This window comes from Arabidopsis thaliana, chromosome 4 (assembly GCF_000001735.4).
Source record: "Arabidopsis thaliana chromosome 4, partial sequence".
In the NCBI taxonomy this organism is placed as follows: Eukaryota; Viridiplantae; Streptophyta; class Magnoliopsida; order Brassicales; family Brassicaceae; genus Arabidopsis; species Arabidopsis thaliana.
The window spans coordinates 16770571-16785476 of NC_003075.7; the positions used below are offsets into that span (position 1 = coordinate 16770571).

A 14906-nucleotide genomic window follows, 5' to 3' on the forward strand; every position below is an offset into this window, starting at 1 on the left:
CTATGATTAGATTCCACATTTTTTTCTCCTCTTTATAATTCCTTTTCAGGTTTTGATTTTTTAAACATGATCGTACGTACTATCCCTATGTGTTGTTTATCTTAGTATGTGTCTACAAATTAGTTAGATCGAAATAATATTCGGGCAAAGAAAAAAAGATTTTATTTTAAGATACTGATTTAACAACTCAAACAACACCTTTTGCAAACACTTATTACTTCTGATCTTAAAAGTGAATTTGCTGGTCGAGATAAGGAGTTGGATATCCAATGGATCATTGTTTTGAGCATTGTGGATTCTTAAATGGGTAGTAATAGACTCACGACTTACGGATTTTGGTGCAGTTGTTCGATTCTTCAAAAAGTGGTAGCAAATTTCAACCATAGATAATGAATGATCTTGTTCCACTTGTTAGGTTCTAAAGTTACATTGAGACTAACACTTGCATTTATTTCATCTTACTATTCATTTGCCAAAAGCTTTCTCACTTTTATTCACATTAACAAGAACCAATGAATGAGAAGAAGACTTTAAGGTGAAGAAAACACTGTAACAAGAAGCTCACAGCCCTAGCCTCGAACAAAAGTCAAACAGAGATGGTTTTGTAAGGGAATCTCATTATCTTTTTTTACCTGTTGGTTTCTCCTCAAGGTAACAAAGAATCTCTCTGGGCACCTCAAGCTACATTTACATTACAATAATTCTCTTTAATTACAAGAAGAAGCACAATAACCATTGAAGAACAGAGCAACAACGAATCTCACAGTATGGTTGCAAATGCAGTTTATAAATAGTGTTGAATCTTATGAAGACACTACAAGGTCAGAAACTCAGAAGTAGATGTCTGATTGCTTGGATTGTGCCTTTAGATCCTTTAGTTTCTTCAATATGTTGCTGAAGTAATCCTGCAAGTACTTCTCTAGAGTCACCATATCCTTCTGATCCACACCTAGTAGACTATTAGTCTCAGTCATCGGAGCAGAGAAGACCGTGTCACTCGAGAGAACCTAAACGTACCAGTGTCACACATATGTTAGAAGCATGATTTCAGCTGATCTGAAAAGCTACTATGAAACAAACTACAAAAGCATCATTGTTTGGTGATGAAGGCCAAATCTTACCTCTGAGAAGGCCAGTCTATCCGCGACATCATTTGTCCATTGAAAGAACCGAGTTAACTGACGCGTGACTCTCAATACAGAAACTGGAACGGTTGTGACATTTGCATCTTGCCCAGCAAGTCTCTCACATAGTGTTATCACCTGAATTGACAAAAGGGTAGTAAAAGGTTATGCTTTAGTAATATTTCTCTATTCCTTTCATTCAAAAGAGCGGTAACTATAGCCTTGCTTACTTCTTGTGTTGTCCATGCACGAGGGCCAGCGAAAGTCAGAAGTTTTCCATTGATCTTCTCATTACGTAAAGCTATAAGTGTCAGCCTAGCAATATCCTGTTATAGCATGAGGAACATGTTTAGATCATTTTATGTGTTTCATCCACATATTACACAGAGAAATGGAGTACATCTTCATTTGATTACTCACCTGTGTGTCCATGTAAGCAACACGCGTTGGTGCATCTGTTCCCCAAACCGATTTCTCCTCCAGAATTGGAACTGCATATTGACCAATAAGACCCTGCATAGCCATAGGCATAGTATACTCTGGATTAAACAACAATCAGCCATTACCACATTCAACATCATGTACTCACTTTCAGGGACAACTAGACGCATAAGTTCAGGGGAATGAGGCTTACTTGCATGAAACCACATAACCGAATGGTGATGTGGTTTAAACCAGATTCCTGAAGAAACTTCTCAGTGCAGTACTTAATCTCCATGAGAGGAACCTCAGGATGCTTATCGCAATTGTGGATTGAGTAAAAGACGTATTTCTGAATCCCCATTGCCTTTGCACATTGTATCAGAGCAACTTTTCCTTCCCAATCTACCTAAACCGAACACACATAACTTTCAATCACATTGGAAAACTGAATCCAACACTCAAACGTACAAGCCAAGGCATGAAACTGAGTATTAGACACACAAGCCAATCAAACTTTAATAAGTCTCACTAGGCTAAAGATTGAGTCTTTAACAAAAAGATATAATTTAGAAGCTTACCGTCTTGATAGGTTCTTCAGGACGTCCCGTGGCACAATCAATTACAGTGTGAATCCCGACCAAAGTCGCCGGAATTGTCTCCGGTTTACTAAGATCCGCCTAAGACCACACAAAACTCCGGTTTTAGTTCTCTTTTGGACAAATTTAAATACTTTGAGTAACTTTAAAGGAAGATGTGAATACGTACATTGACTACGGTGGCGCCCCAATCACGGAGGAAATCGGCGGGAGCTGGTCTTGGTCGGACCAAACACCTAACATCATACCCTTCATCTAAAGCTCTCCGGACGATTTGTCTTCCCAAAGTTCCAGTGGCTCCAACCACCAAGATGCTCGTGGGTCGGACTGGTGTCCCCGGAGCAAGATTAACCGCTGCAGCACTGCATGTAACCGGAACTACTATTGATCGTTCCCGGTTAAGGGATGAGGATGAGGAAGATGGGAAGAGCGGGATTGTATTTTCCGGTGTGAGAGAACGTCGCCAAGACAGACGCCCGGAGGAGGAGGATGAAGAGTTGTGGTGGATGAGATTGCCACGTGTAACTAGTTGAGCGGGGAGCCTGAGCGAAGCCATCAGTGTCGAAGAGAAGAGAGAGAGACAAGTGAGGGAGAGAGAGATAGAGAGACGACAGTTGATGTGCGTTTGGCCACGTCAGCTGGTGTTTTGACATTGGATTGGCTTGCATTTGCTGCCACGGAATAAATATTATTAAGAAAAAGGAAACTTTATATCGGTTTCTATAATAATACTTACGGGCCGGGCTTGGGCTCAAATTTTCTAATTCTGATCGGGTATAGTTTTAGCTGGATTTTCAAAATATTTGCAATGTTTGTTGAGAAGATATATTATACTAATAAACTATTTTCAGTTATGGGCTGCAATACAAAAGTTTCAAGCCTCATCCAAAACTCTACCAAGAGGCAAGAGGTGTCAAAGTTTAAAAGTCATTTTCGAACTTGCCGGGTACCAAATGTGACATCCCAAATCCGATGAAACAATTTCAAGTGATTTTAAAATTAGTCAATGTTAATTCACAAATTAAATTAAAGACTTGGAGTAAGAGCAACCCCAATGGTTGAGCCCTTAAAAGGGTTTTTTAAAATTTTAAATTATAAAAAATTAAAGTGTTTTTGTTGGACCATTAATTTTTTTTGGTCTAATGTTTAAGTGGGTCTTTTAAAAAAATATATTATTATTAAAATAAAAATTATTTATATTTTATTTTATAAAACTTAATAAATAATACAAATATTAAAATTTTAAACAAATATGATATATATATTAAAAATCATATGGACTAAAAAAGAGAGAAAAACGCGAAAAGAAAAATAAATAAATGATGTTGTCACAATGTTCAACCACACACACAATGACACGTTAGAGTTTCTTAACTACTCAAAAACCTCTTAAAATAAAGTTTTATATTTAAAAACATCCATCAAAAATTAACCAATGTGGATGCTCTTAAGAAACCACCATTCGAGGTGATCAAAGATACCATCAATTTTTCATTCATATTCTTGAAATTACGAATCCATAAAAGTTTGCATATTCCACGAACAAGTGTTTAAGAAACTTTGACATGACAAAAGGCGCCAACAAACGTAGCAACATGAATTATTTGGAACATGTTTTTTTTTCTTATCGAAATATTCCACGGCTAAAGAATATAATAAAACTCGAGGTACAAAACCAGATAACCGTTGTGCTTGGATCATACCCCATATTTTGGCAACACAAAATCTGTATCAGGAATTTGATGATTTATGCAGAGCGGGAACACGTAATTTGTCAAAGTCAGTCTAGTTTTGCAATGACCGCATCAACGACCTCTTGAGTCGTGCTTGTTCCACCAAGATCTTTCGTCCGGCACTTTCCTTCAGCGATGACTTTCTTCACTGCTGTTTCGAGCCGGTCAGCAAATGAAGGAAACTGAAGGTGTCTAAGCATCATCGCTGATGAGAGAAGCAATGCCACTGGGTTTGCTTTGTTTTCCAATACTATCTTGTCTTTCCCAACATTTCCTGCTGATGCACCTTGCTCGAATACCGCATGGTCAGCCCCAACATTTCCTGTTTTTGTATTTAATGTCGCAGATGTATAAATTTTAGAACTATTCTTTATCCACTAATGTATAGCTCGAGAGAATATCAATACAGGATGTTTTTTTACCTCCAGGCATGACTCCTGTGCCTCCAGCAATACCAGCAGCAGTGTTTGCAACTAAATTCCCATAGAGATTCGGCGTTACCTGCAAAACATTTCATAAATTGCTGTTATAAAAGGGGGGAAAAGCCAAAAGACGCTACTACATACAGTAATGAAAGGTTAATACTTAGCAACAGTGAAGTTACTGCTCTAACGAACAATAGTGTATGCAAAGTAGTAAGTATACATAGACAAGGTCACAGAAGTACAATTTAAAAGATTCCCTGAAAGCATGATATGCAAATGACGAGATTAAATAGTATGCAAATGGGGCGATTAACTATAGTATATGGCAACACAACATCAGTCTCATACCAATAAGATAATATGACTCTAAAACAGGCAATCTAGAGGGATACCAAACTAGGGAGAGATGACTGGTATCTTTTTCTCAAAGTAAAACATCGAAGACTTAAAGAACGTCATGAAAATTCATATGTATATAACTCTGAAACATACCATGACATCGAATTGCTCTGGTTTGGCTACAAGTTGCATACAGCAGTTATCAACAATGATTTCATTGTAGGTGATGCTGGGATACTTTTTCGCAACCTCGCGACAAGATTCCAAGAACAAACCATCCGCAAGTTTCATGATGTTAGCCTTATGCACCGCTGTAACTTTCTTCCTGTTGTTCAGGTAGGCATACTCAAAAGCATACTTTGCAATACGCTCCGAACAGAACTTCGTGATCACCTAAGCATAGAAATAGGATCAGAACAATCACACATAACATACAAAGACCACTTGCAAACGAAGATGATTCCACAAATACAGATTGAATCCAAAACGAGGAGCAGAAATCGGAATTCTCACCTTCAGACTCTCAACGACACCAGGAACAACCTCGTGCTCAAGCCCCGCGTACTCACCTTCAGTGTTCTCTCTGATGACAACGATGTCAACATTCTCATGGCGAGTAGGTAAACCAGGCAAATTAAAACAGTTGACCAGAGAAGCAAAGAGGTCAAGCTCTTTCCTAAGCTGGACGTTAAGAGAACTAACACCACCACCAACAGGAGTCTTAAGCCCACCTTTCAAACAAACCTTATTCTTCCTTATCGACTCCATCACTTCCGGCGGCACACGGCTCATTTCTCCGTGAACATCGTACTTCTCGAAGAAGATCGGAGCGTGCATCGCTTCCATCACCTGTTCCACGGCGTTCGTCACCAGAGGACCGATTCCATCTCCGGGGATCAGCGTCACTGCGCGTGGTGCTCCGTCACCGGGTCTGGGCATGTAAGTCACGGATCGGGTTTGAATACCTGATCCATTCGCGTTTCTAGCTAGATTCTTGAGGAGAGTTAGCGATCTGCGAGACATTTTTGTCTTCAATTTTGGGTTGAATCTGAAAAGATTTGATCGAAAGAGAAGAAGAAGATTCGCCCTTTGGCTTTTGGGAGCTGGAGGCGGACGAAAAGCGTTTATTGTTAAAATTTAGTTATTTACACAATTCGCCCCAAAATCTTCATCTCATTAAGATATTTCCATAAAACAATAGATAATCACCGATTAGACCACTTTGTTTCAGAATCGTCAATTAAGATATTTATACAAATCCCCCCAATCATTTAACTTCATCAACATTTACTCAGTAATTAATTTAGTTTGACATTTGCTTATTTTTCACTTCAGATATTTACAAAATTGCCGCAAAATCATTGATCATGCAGAGTACTACATTATTTGCAAAATCATAACTTGCACCCTCGAATTTCATCAAGGCTTTGGTGAAAGAAGTCTTAGAAACACGGAGATTGGCAATGTTAAGAGATTCGAAGCATAGTCACGTGAATCAACTCCTTCGTCATCCTGATTTTTAGTACCAAATGGTACAATCAGGTACACTTGGTCTGATTCTCTTGACATAGGTTTTTTGTTTTCCATGTTGTTTTCTCCTGTCTCTGAAGTTTAGGTGGCAATGATAGGTTCAGGATCAATATCTTCCTTTGTGTCACTCACTGAATCAGAAAGAAACAAAAACAAACCAAAACGAGAACCTTTTGTCTGCAGGCTTACTTGTTTCTTTAACAAATACTGATTTGAGGATTTAACAGAGATACTCTGGTTAGGAACTTGGAAGATCACTCCACTAGGTGGTTCTCTCTCTTGAACACATATTCCTGCTTAAAAACCAAGAGAATCTCTATAAATATCATGTGTCCTCACCATCCAAGTATACACTTTCTTCTCTACTTTTTCTGCCAAAAATAGCTTCTGTGTTTATATGACTATCATTGCCTATATAAGTAAAACGTCTAGCCTTTTCTTACTTTCAAACTGGCATAATGTTTTTTCTTGTTTCTTTCTGAATACTAACTCCTTATTGACTGTAATGTTTGTACACAGTAAGCTTTGATGCCCCAAAAAGCACCCTTAAGAATTTCATGCATAGTTAAGTAAGAAAATAAATACAAGTGACGATGTAGAAGATATATCAATTTAACATACTTGCAGAGCTTAGTAGAATCCAGAAGACAAATGATGTACAGACAATAATAATACATACATATAAGCATGTTTCTCTGGTACGCATCGCCTTATTATACAAAAAATCTGCTAAGCCGATGCAGGAAACCAGTCCACTACTGCTGCTTGCAAAATGGGGGCACTGAAAATATGTTTACAAACGATGCCCATTGCTATAAAATGGTGAGTAATATTTTTCTAACACACTAGTAAATTAGTCGAATCTCCTGCTCTTTTCTTTTCTTTTCTTGCAGGTAACAACCTTATACCTGATAGCTTATAACGAGGGACCAAGACCGATGCTACCAAAAGAACCTCCCAGCTTGACTTGAGAAGCTTCATGAACACTTATCTTGATCGTGCGGCTCTGTGATGATCTATAAATGTCGATACATTCCTCGAGATCCGCTTCACATGTCAGAAGAACCCATTCCTTGTCATCATCCAGGTACTTAAGATCAAAGGGTGCAATATTATCTATGTTAAAACGCCTAGCAATCTCATGCTGCAACTCTCTGAAGCCCCAAGTAGGAAGCAAAGTAAACCGTACTTTGGCTTCACCAAATGTGGCTTTCACTTTTGAGGCCCCTCCAGCTTTCAACTTCCTGCTACTATTCTCCGGTAACCGAGGTGGATTTTCGAAAAGAGGATGCTCACTGAATGTTTTGTGGCTCAGGGTTCTAGAGAGGGACTTTGTTTCATCCTGATTCATGGTATGAAGTCTCACTTCGCTACGAGCTCTCTTCAAGATCGCGCTAGCATTTTCAGCCATCAGAGTGGTTACAGTATTTGAGGTAGTCCCAGTATTGGTACTTTGATTAGCTCCAGTTGAACAACAGGTGCTTGAACCAGAGCTGTGGCTACAAGAAGATGATGGTGGTGACTTTGGAGCTGCAGCAGTTCCCTGTGCTGAAACACCGTTCTCCGTTTGAGCATTTGGATTCTTGAAGGAAGTGCCAGTACCAGACATATGTGGGGAGCTTAATTCTGGGAAACTTGTATAGAATGAATCAAGTTGAATAGAACCTTGAACACCTTGAACAGAGTCTATAACAAGTTGGAGTTTCTTTAATGAATGCCCCACTTTCTTGATCTTCCGGGAAGGCCATCGTGTTATCCCGTGTTGTCTGCATATTCTTTTCAAGGTAGTTGGACAAACTGCAACATGAAAATGAAACTGCGTGAATGAATCATCACTTTCTGAGAGATTGATAAGATAGACATAATAACTATAAGTTTTCTTTCTTACCACCAATGCTCTTGGCTGCATCTTTGAGGCTTCCTGCAAAGTATTGTCGAAGAACTTCTAAACCAATTGTCTTTTCTGTTTTTGTTCTTCTCTTCTCACCTGGTCTTCTACTGCCTAGTAATGTCTGCCCAACACCAAAGGAAGCTGATTCAAAACTTGGATCCATGTCGATTCTGAGTCCTGAATTTGTCACCTTTTGAAACTGCTCAGCTTCTGAAAGAAAGTTATTGTGGCCTGATCCAATCTGATTGTTATCCCATCCAGATGTAAGCATAAACTCTTCTTTTGGCTCTTCTTTTTGGTACTCCCAAGAAAGTGACACGCCTTTACCTTTCTCATTTGCCTTTATCATGTGTGAGATCCATGAAGAATCTTCCTGAGAAATTTCTTCCAAAGGCAATGGTTTCATATCCTCTCCGGTTCCTGCGTTGATAAGTGGGTTCTCTGCAAAAACAACTTCCTCTCTAACGGGAAATACAACTTCTAGCTCAAGCTCTTTATCAATGAAAAGATTTAAGCTCCTGAAATCCTGCTGAAGGGTCGCAGACAGAGACTTGAGCATATCTTGTTGTGCTTCGGTGTCAAGGCAAGCTTTTGGAAAGAAAAACTCCAACACAAACTCAACCGAACTATTGAATTTGTTTTTCAATGGGACTGCTAAAGCAGCATGTAGACCAGAGATCTTAGCATGGTGTGCAAGAGGGTAGTTGGTCTTGCTAAAAGTGGTTACTTCGGGCACGAAAAACAGTTTGGTTGCGTTGAATGCTTTTCCTACAATGCCTTCCCCTTGAAGCAGATGGTGTTCAGAACATGCCTCTAGAAAATGACGACTCTGATGGTCAGGGACAATGCAAGCATCATCAACAGTTGAAACACACTCAGAGAAGTTCTCATCAGAATGGCGGGATCCAACTTTGCCTTGCCGAGCACACGGTGCCCACGTTAAAGCCAGAGGCAGGTCATATACTCTGCAGACCAATGTCAAAAACTCTGATACCTCAGGTAATGCAGCATAGTAGAATTCATTATAGACCTGCAGAAACTGAAACAAAAAGGGCATATGACATTTAGCAACCAAAATTCATTGTTTCTATGTATTGATGAAGTAAGGGTTTGATTTAGGAGACCATTTTTACACACCTCTCTGCTTGGGGGATTCAAGCTTCTTGAACTCCTTAGATTAACAGACTACAAAAAAAAACAAGAATTTTCTTTACGCTACAATACAAACAAAACTTCCCATTGAGTTAGAGAAATCAAGGGAAGAGAAAAAACCTCGAGAGCTTTACAGATATTATCAAGCTCTGGCCTGTAATTCATCTTCTGAGTTGTTGTAACAATCTCAACAACACCCAAACAAGTTCCACTACCTCTTTCAAACACAGGAAGGGCTAATGATCCACGAACATCACATTGCTCTGCTTCTTTGATCCGCGGATACTCTTCGCTTCTAAAGAACCGCACATCAGGTGTCCACTCAGGTAGTTTCTTAAGAAAAACACGACCGGGGAGACCAACAGACTCTTTAGAATCCTCATCAGCCAGGAAATTATAAGCCACTGAAACATCTCTATATCTTTTAAGACTCGAGTATTTCGGGTTGAAGAAGTGTGGCTGCTCCGAAGTTGTGAGAAAGTTCTTGCCTTCTTGTTGAATTGGTAGCCATATCTGTATGAGGAAGTCTTTATCTTGCACCTCCTCGTTAAGACCCTCTATAGCTTGTACTAATCTCTCTTTCACTGATGAAGAAGGACCTTGGCTTGTTCTTGGAGCAATCCAATATCTTCTTCCTCCCTCAGATTCTTCAAGGAGAAACTTCTCTGCTTGTGCAGAACTCATAACTGCAGACTGGTCAAAAGGTACTTGATTGGAGAGATCCTCGATCTTGAGAAAGCCCGGTGGTATTGGAGGAAACTTTCTCCCTGTTTCTTCGTTGGAGATATGATCTTGTGAAAGGTTCTCAGCATATTGATAACCGTAAAGGTACGAGTTGTTGTTGTTGTCATTCATGGTAGTAGAATCGGATACTTGTTGTCCCATGGTCTGCTTCAAGCTCTTACCATCAGTTGTCTCAAGCCAACATCCATCAAACAAGAGTTCATCCATGAAATCCATATCCATAGCGGAGTCAGAGAATACACCAAAGTTAGAGTTTGGTAAGAAATTGCCATCTCCACCACCACGACCACCTTCCATATCAAAACAATCTCTTTCTCTTGTATCAACCAAAAGCCTACCAATCAAATTATTCAAAGACTTGTTCTTTGATGTTGTAGTAATTCAAGAACCAGCAAGACCAAGCGTCTTTGAGGTCCCCTTAAGGTTCCTTTCGTCGTTGTCTACATAACCGATCTGCAAAGGTTGCAGAAACATGATCAAGAACCAAACAAGAAACAAGATAAGAGCCAAAAAAAACTCAGTCTTTGTCAACTGGAAGATCAAAAGTGTGTTTCAACATGTATATAATAGATTTTAAGAGATGTGAGATCATATATAGAGAGAGTATATAAAAGCTAGAGAGAGTTGACTTGAAAGAAGGATTCATCAAGTACTAACATCAGCTTCTCAAGTACAATATTCCCCAATGGACATGGAAACTCCAAGAGGGCCAATTATTGAGCCCTTCAAAGACAATTCATACAAAAAAATTCCAGCAGACAATAAATGCCACACACAAGAAAAGAAGAAAAAAAAAGATAATGGAATTATAAAATTAAGAATATGATGCGCTTCATGACATCAGTTTCCAAAGAACAAAAAAATCTTCTGATGCTCCATAACACAACAAGTATCCAAAAAAAACCCAGAAATAGTTACTATCTTGAAAGAGAAAAAAGTTACTTACTTTATCAAGATTCCTTGAGCAAGTAGAGAGAATTTCAGGAAGAAAAAAAAGAATTGACTTTGGGTTTCAAACACACAGAAGAAGTAAGTTAACTGACAGAAAAACAAAAGTTTTGCTCTGTTTTTCAGTTATTAAGAGGTTTTGTTTGTTTGGTCTATGTTTATTGGTACACAGACACATAAATGATGAAAAGATTCTGAACCAAAAAAAAAAAGCTTAAGGAAAAATTCTTTAGCTCTCAAATAGATGATAGTATCATCACCACAAGTTCTTTTTTTTTCTCTCTCTCTGGACACAAGTAGGTGATGAAGGGTAATATTAGTCTATTTTAATCTCACCATGTGGGCGTGCAGAATCTTTCCCCAAGAACAAAGTGGACCCTTTTTATTACCATCCAATTAGATCTCTCTACTGTTTCTTCTAATTAAAATTCACACTTACATTAGTTTAGCAAAAAATAATCTCACCATGCTTCTCTGTTTTGTTCTGCGAAGATATTGAGAAATAGAAAAAAAGAGAGTTTTGAGAAGTTATGGTTTTTTTAAGAGCTGAGATGATTGTTCTTCTTAATGATGTAGTTGGTGATGTCTTTTGGCCTATTTGTTTGAGATTCTTCCAAATTTTAATATATTAATTAGGTATAATTAATTATTGATTACGTAAGCAAATATGTACATTTGATTGGTTAAACTCGATCTGTAAATGTATCAATGGAAAGAAGAGGGAGAAAGATTCTTTGCAGAAGACAATGTCTGTCATTGAACAGGTTTCATTAATTATTTTGACCTTCAAGATTCTTTCTTTAATTTACTCCTCTCAAAAACAATAATCCCTTTCTGACCTCAGCCCTAGTTTTTTTATTTAATTTGTTTGATTGATTTTTGTTTACAAAGTTTGAAATTTTCTTAAACGCCCTTTGAATAAATTATTGCTTTTTATTCATCTTTCTTTTGGTTTCAGAATTTGCCATGGTGTTTATTTTTCCATCTCTCTGTACGTAATAACTAATAAGTATATATACATGTGTATGTGTGTGTGTGTGTGTGTATGCACATAGATTGATACAAGGATACAAATTAAAATAATTAGCCAATAGTTACTCTTCTTCTATAAGATTGAGTTTTGTATTGATTTCAGTACAAAAGAGGTTTTAAACTATGTTATATATATTCATTGAAATTGTTAACTTTAATGCTTTTCTGAAAGTTAATTACATGCTTTCAAATGGCATCCATGTGAGTCTGATTCATGGAAGAAGAGGCTGAAATAGTTTTTTTCCGAATTATACAATGATTCGTTCACTAGCTAATTGCCTAATTGAATTTTTTTTATTTTTTTTTATAAAAGTTCACACTAATTTATCATAGCAAACTTTTTAAAAACTATAATGATAGACGTCGTACTTTCCATTTTCCATGATGGCTATAAAGTGTCATCATTTAGAAATTACTTGAATTATTGAAGTTCAATAACAAATGTTGGGATATTTGACCAAAACAGATATGAAAATAACCACATTTTTACATAAATTTAGATTTTTTAAAAGGAATTTATGTGTGTTATATATGGATCCCAGAAGTACTTGAATCATTTAGAAATCTTCTTAAACTTCTTAATTTTTGAACATATGATTTTTTTTCTCAAAGTGTGTACAATTAAAGGAAAATGAAACAAAGAAGCAGTAATTTTTTTGTCCAAAAAAAAAGAAACAGTAATTTCAATTAATAACAGTTTAAAATATCATTTTCCATAGTTTCAACAATACTGTATACAGGTTAATTTTCAAAATATCACTTTCCATAGTTCCAACACTACAGACAGTAGGTTAATTTATAAAAAATTATGTATATATGAACGGTTTAAAACGATATGTGATATATATCTGATTGTATATATGATATATTAACTTTCGGATATACATATATGCTTGATATGAAATATTATTTTTCTTAATTTTTGAAAAGTTAAAAATATTAGATATATATATCTTTGTTTGTGCATTGGATTCTTCTACTAGAAAGAAGAAGAAAGGCATTTGTTGCAAACACACATACAGATAAAATTGGAGAAGATATCATGTTGAAACAAATATGAAAAGAGTGTGAAGTAGCTAAGAATGAAGCATCTTTTAGAGAGCTATTGTGCTAGAATAACGTGTGGTGACTGGTGAAGAAAGCATTTTATTCAAAAACTTGATTGAAAAGAGATTTTTTTTGTTGAAAAGAAGAGAGAGTGTTCATAGTGAAAGAAACACGAATATTAATAAAAAAAAATTGCAAATGTAGGTCGTTGATGACGAAGAGTAAAAAGGAGCTGCTCATTAAACTCTATAAACTGTGTTCAATAATTAACATGTGTTTGAATTAATTTGTTCGGTTGATTGGATTAGTTAGACTTTTTGTTTTGTAAAACAAAACTTAGTGATAGTTGTAGAAACCATTATTTTTTTTGTCAGAGAACGTTGTAGAAACCATCCGGTACTTGTTATAGCTTTTGTGTCAGTTAGTTCGTTGATGTGAGTTATGCTCTACACCTAGTTCAGAATGCATAAGTACAATAACATAACCAAAGAAGATGATTCATCATATATAAGATTCAACGAAGTGGTCAGATTCAGTGAGATAATATGTATGTGGAAAATAAAACGTATACAAAATGTACGTAAAAAGTGTACTAAGCAATGTACCCATCCGAGAAATTTCGTGATTGAGTCACTCGTTCTTTTATAAGGTTTACATTTAGAAGATTTTAATGTGCGACTTCAACATGAAAGTTGACAATTTCAGTACCGATGAAGACAGAAGTTATCGATCCAAGTCCAACTATACGGCAAATTCATCATCCAATCCGGTCTTACACACATGTTCTTCTCGATTTTGTCAATTCTGAAAATAGTAAAGTAGATGACATTTATAGAAATAATCTAAAATAATTTGCAAAGGGTCATCAAGGCTTTGAGATGAGAGAAATATGGGTTAAGTAGTTAAGCCACTTTGCTCCAAAAAGTAAGGATCAAACGGCTCTCAGCGATCTGAGGAGTCATCGTCCCTTCTTCATCGTCCGATCCCCGACTCGCCGCATCCAAAGACCTCACTAAACAAATGGTTTCCTTTACATTATAATCGTCTTACTTTAAGTTTCCTCATATTTCATAACACTTAGTTGAAATCCTCGTGTTTGTACGATAAGTTGATAACTTATCAGTTTTAACGTTAACGTATACATACAATTTATTTATATTACAATTTATACAAGATATATTGTCGTGCACGAAATATCTCTCTAATTTTTATGTATAAAAAAATTGCACGAAATTTCTAACACTGAAATTCTTTGTCTGAATCCAGCAGGTCCTACACATGTCGCTTTTACGGAAACAATAATTTATCTCTTTAATTACATGATTAAACCTCCTTATAAGTTAACAAATGTCAAAACCAAGAGCGTCATGTATATTGTAAGCGTAAAATTGCTAAGAATGATTAGTAAGTGGCGCTAAATCTAAAGGCAAATGTTAATTGTAGTAAGTAACTACTACTTTACTAAATTATCTCATAATTACTTCTTTGTTTGAATGAAAATAAACTAATATAGATATAATATTAATATTCTGAAGCAAAGCCGCGATAATGGAAGCTGATGTCACTGCCGTTTAATGACTTTTTAAATGAAAGCAGTGATTAAAATTTATTATTTTTGTCGCCACCCATTGCGGCATCACACTAGAAGTTAAATGAGATAATTGTTCAATATTAACAATTTGCTAGTTTTGATTTTACAATTATAGTTTGATTAGGTGTAAAGCCTGGATTTAAAGAAAAAATTACTATTCCTCGAAAATCCACCTAATATATTTTGATTAGTCTAATAATTTATGGTGCAATATATGCATATACTGTAAATAGTTCTTATACGTTTTTCTCCCACGATGACGTGCTTCCCACATAATTAAATTTAGCTACAGTATTATATACTAATGCCTATACATATATTGATATATACT

The 14906-nt window shown here is 36.5% G+C and overlaps 3 protein-coding genes across 6 annotated transcripts; all 3 read right to left on the bottom strand.

Annotated features, from left to right (window-relative positions):
- Positions 1-502: 502 nt before the first annotated feature.
- On the bottom strand, positions 503-2886 carry HCF244 (NAD(P)-binding Rossmann-fold superfamily protein). Its single transcript, NM_119691.4, has 7 exons — positions 2313-2886; positions 2126-2224; positions 1759-1953; positions 1545-1637; positions 1355-1450; positions 1122-1262; positions 503-1007 (listed from the first exon to the last, which is right to left on the bottom strand). Exons 1-7 carry the CDS (start codon positions 2697-2699, stop codon positions 831-833), a joined length of 1188 nt encoding a protein of 395 aa, NP_195251.1. The 5' UTR covers positions 2700-2886; the 3' UTR covers positions 503-830.
- A 685-nt stretch (positions 2887-3571) lies between these two features.
- Positions 3572-5801, bottom strand: IDH1 (isocitrate dehydrogenase 1). The gene is made up of 4 exons (NM_119692.3): positions 5154-5801; positions 4794-5033; positions 4299-4377; positions 3572-4198 (listed from the first exon to the last, which is right to left on the bottom strand). The coding sequence occupies exons 1-4, from the start codon at positions 5661-5663 to the stop codon at positions 3924-3926; spliced, it is 1104 nt and encodes a 367-aa protein (NP_195252.1). The 5' UTR covers positions 5664-5801; the 3' UTR covers positions 3572-3923.
- Positions 5802-6693: 892 nt separating this feature from the next.
- Positions 6694-11484, bottom strand: AT4G35270 (Plant regulator RWP-RK family protein). 4 transcript variants are annotated; one of them, NM_001342332.1, is made up of 5 exons: positions 11242-11484; positions 9334-10410; positions 9199-9246; positions 8059-9100; positions 6694-7967 (listed from the first exon to the last, which is right to left on the bottom strand). In NM_001342332.1, the coding sequence occupies exons 2-5, from the start codon at positions 10252-10254 to the stop codon at positions 7087-7089; spliced, it is 2892 nt and encodes a 963-aa protein (NP_001320140.1). In that variant the 5' UTR covers positions 10255-10410; positions 11242-11484; the 3' UTR covers positions 6694-7086. The 4 variants fall into 4 exon arrangements, with proteins under 4 accessions (NP_001320140.1, NP_001328087.1, NP_001328088.1 ...); NM_001342333.1 differs by having other exon boundaries at positions 10904-11484; NM_001342334.1 differs by lacking the exon at positions 11242-11484 and adding an exon at positions 10615-10841.
- Between the last annotated feature and the right edge of the window lie 3422 nt (positions 11485-14906).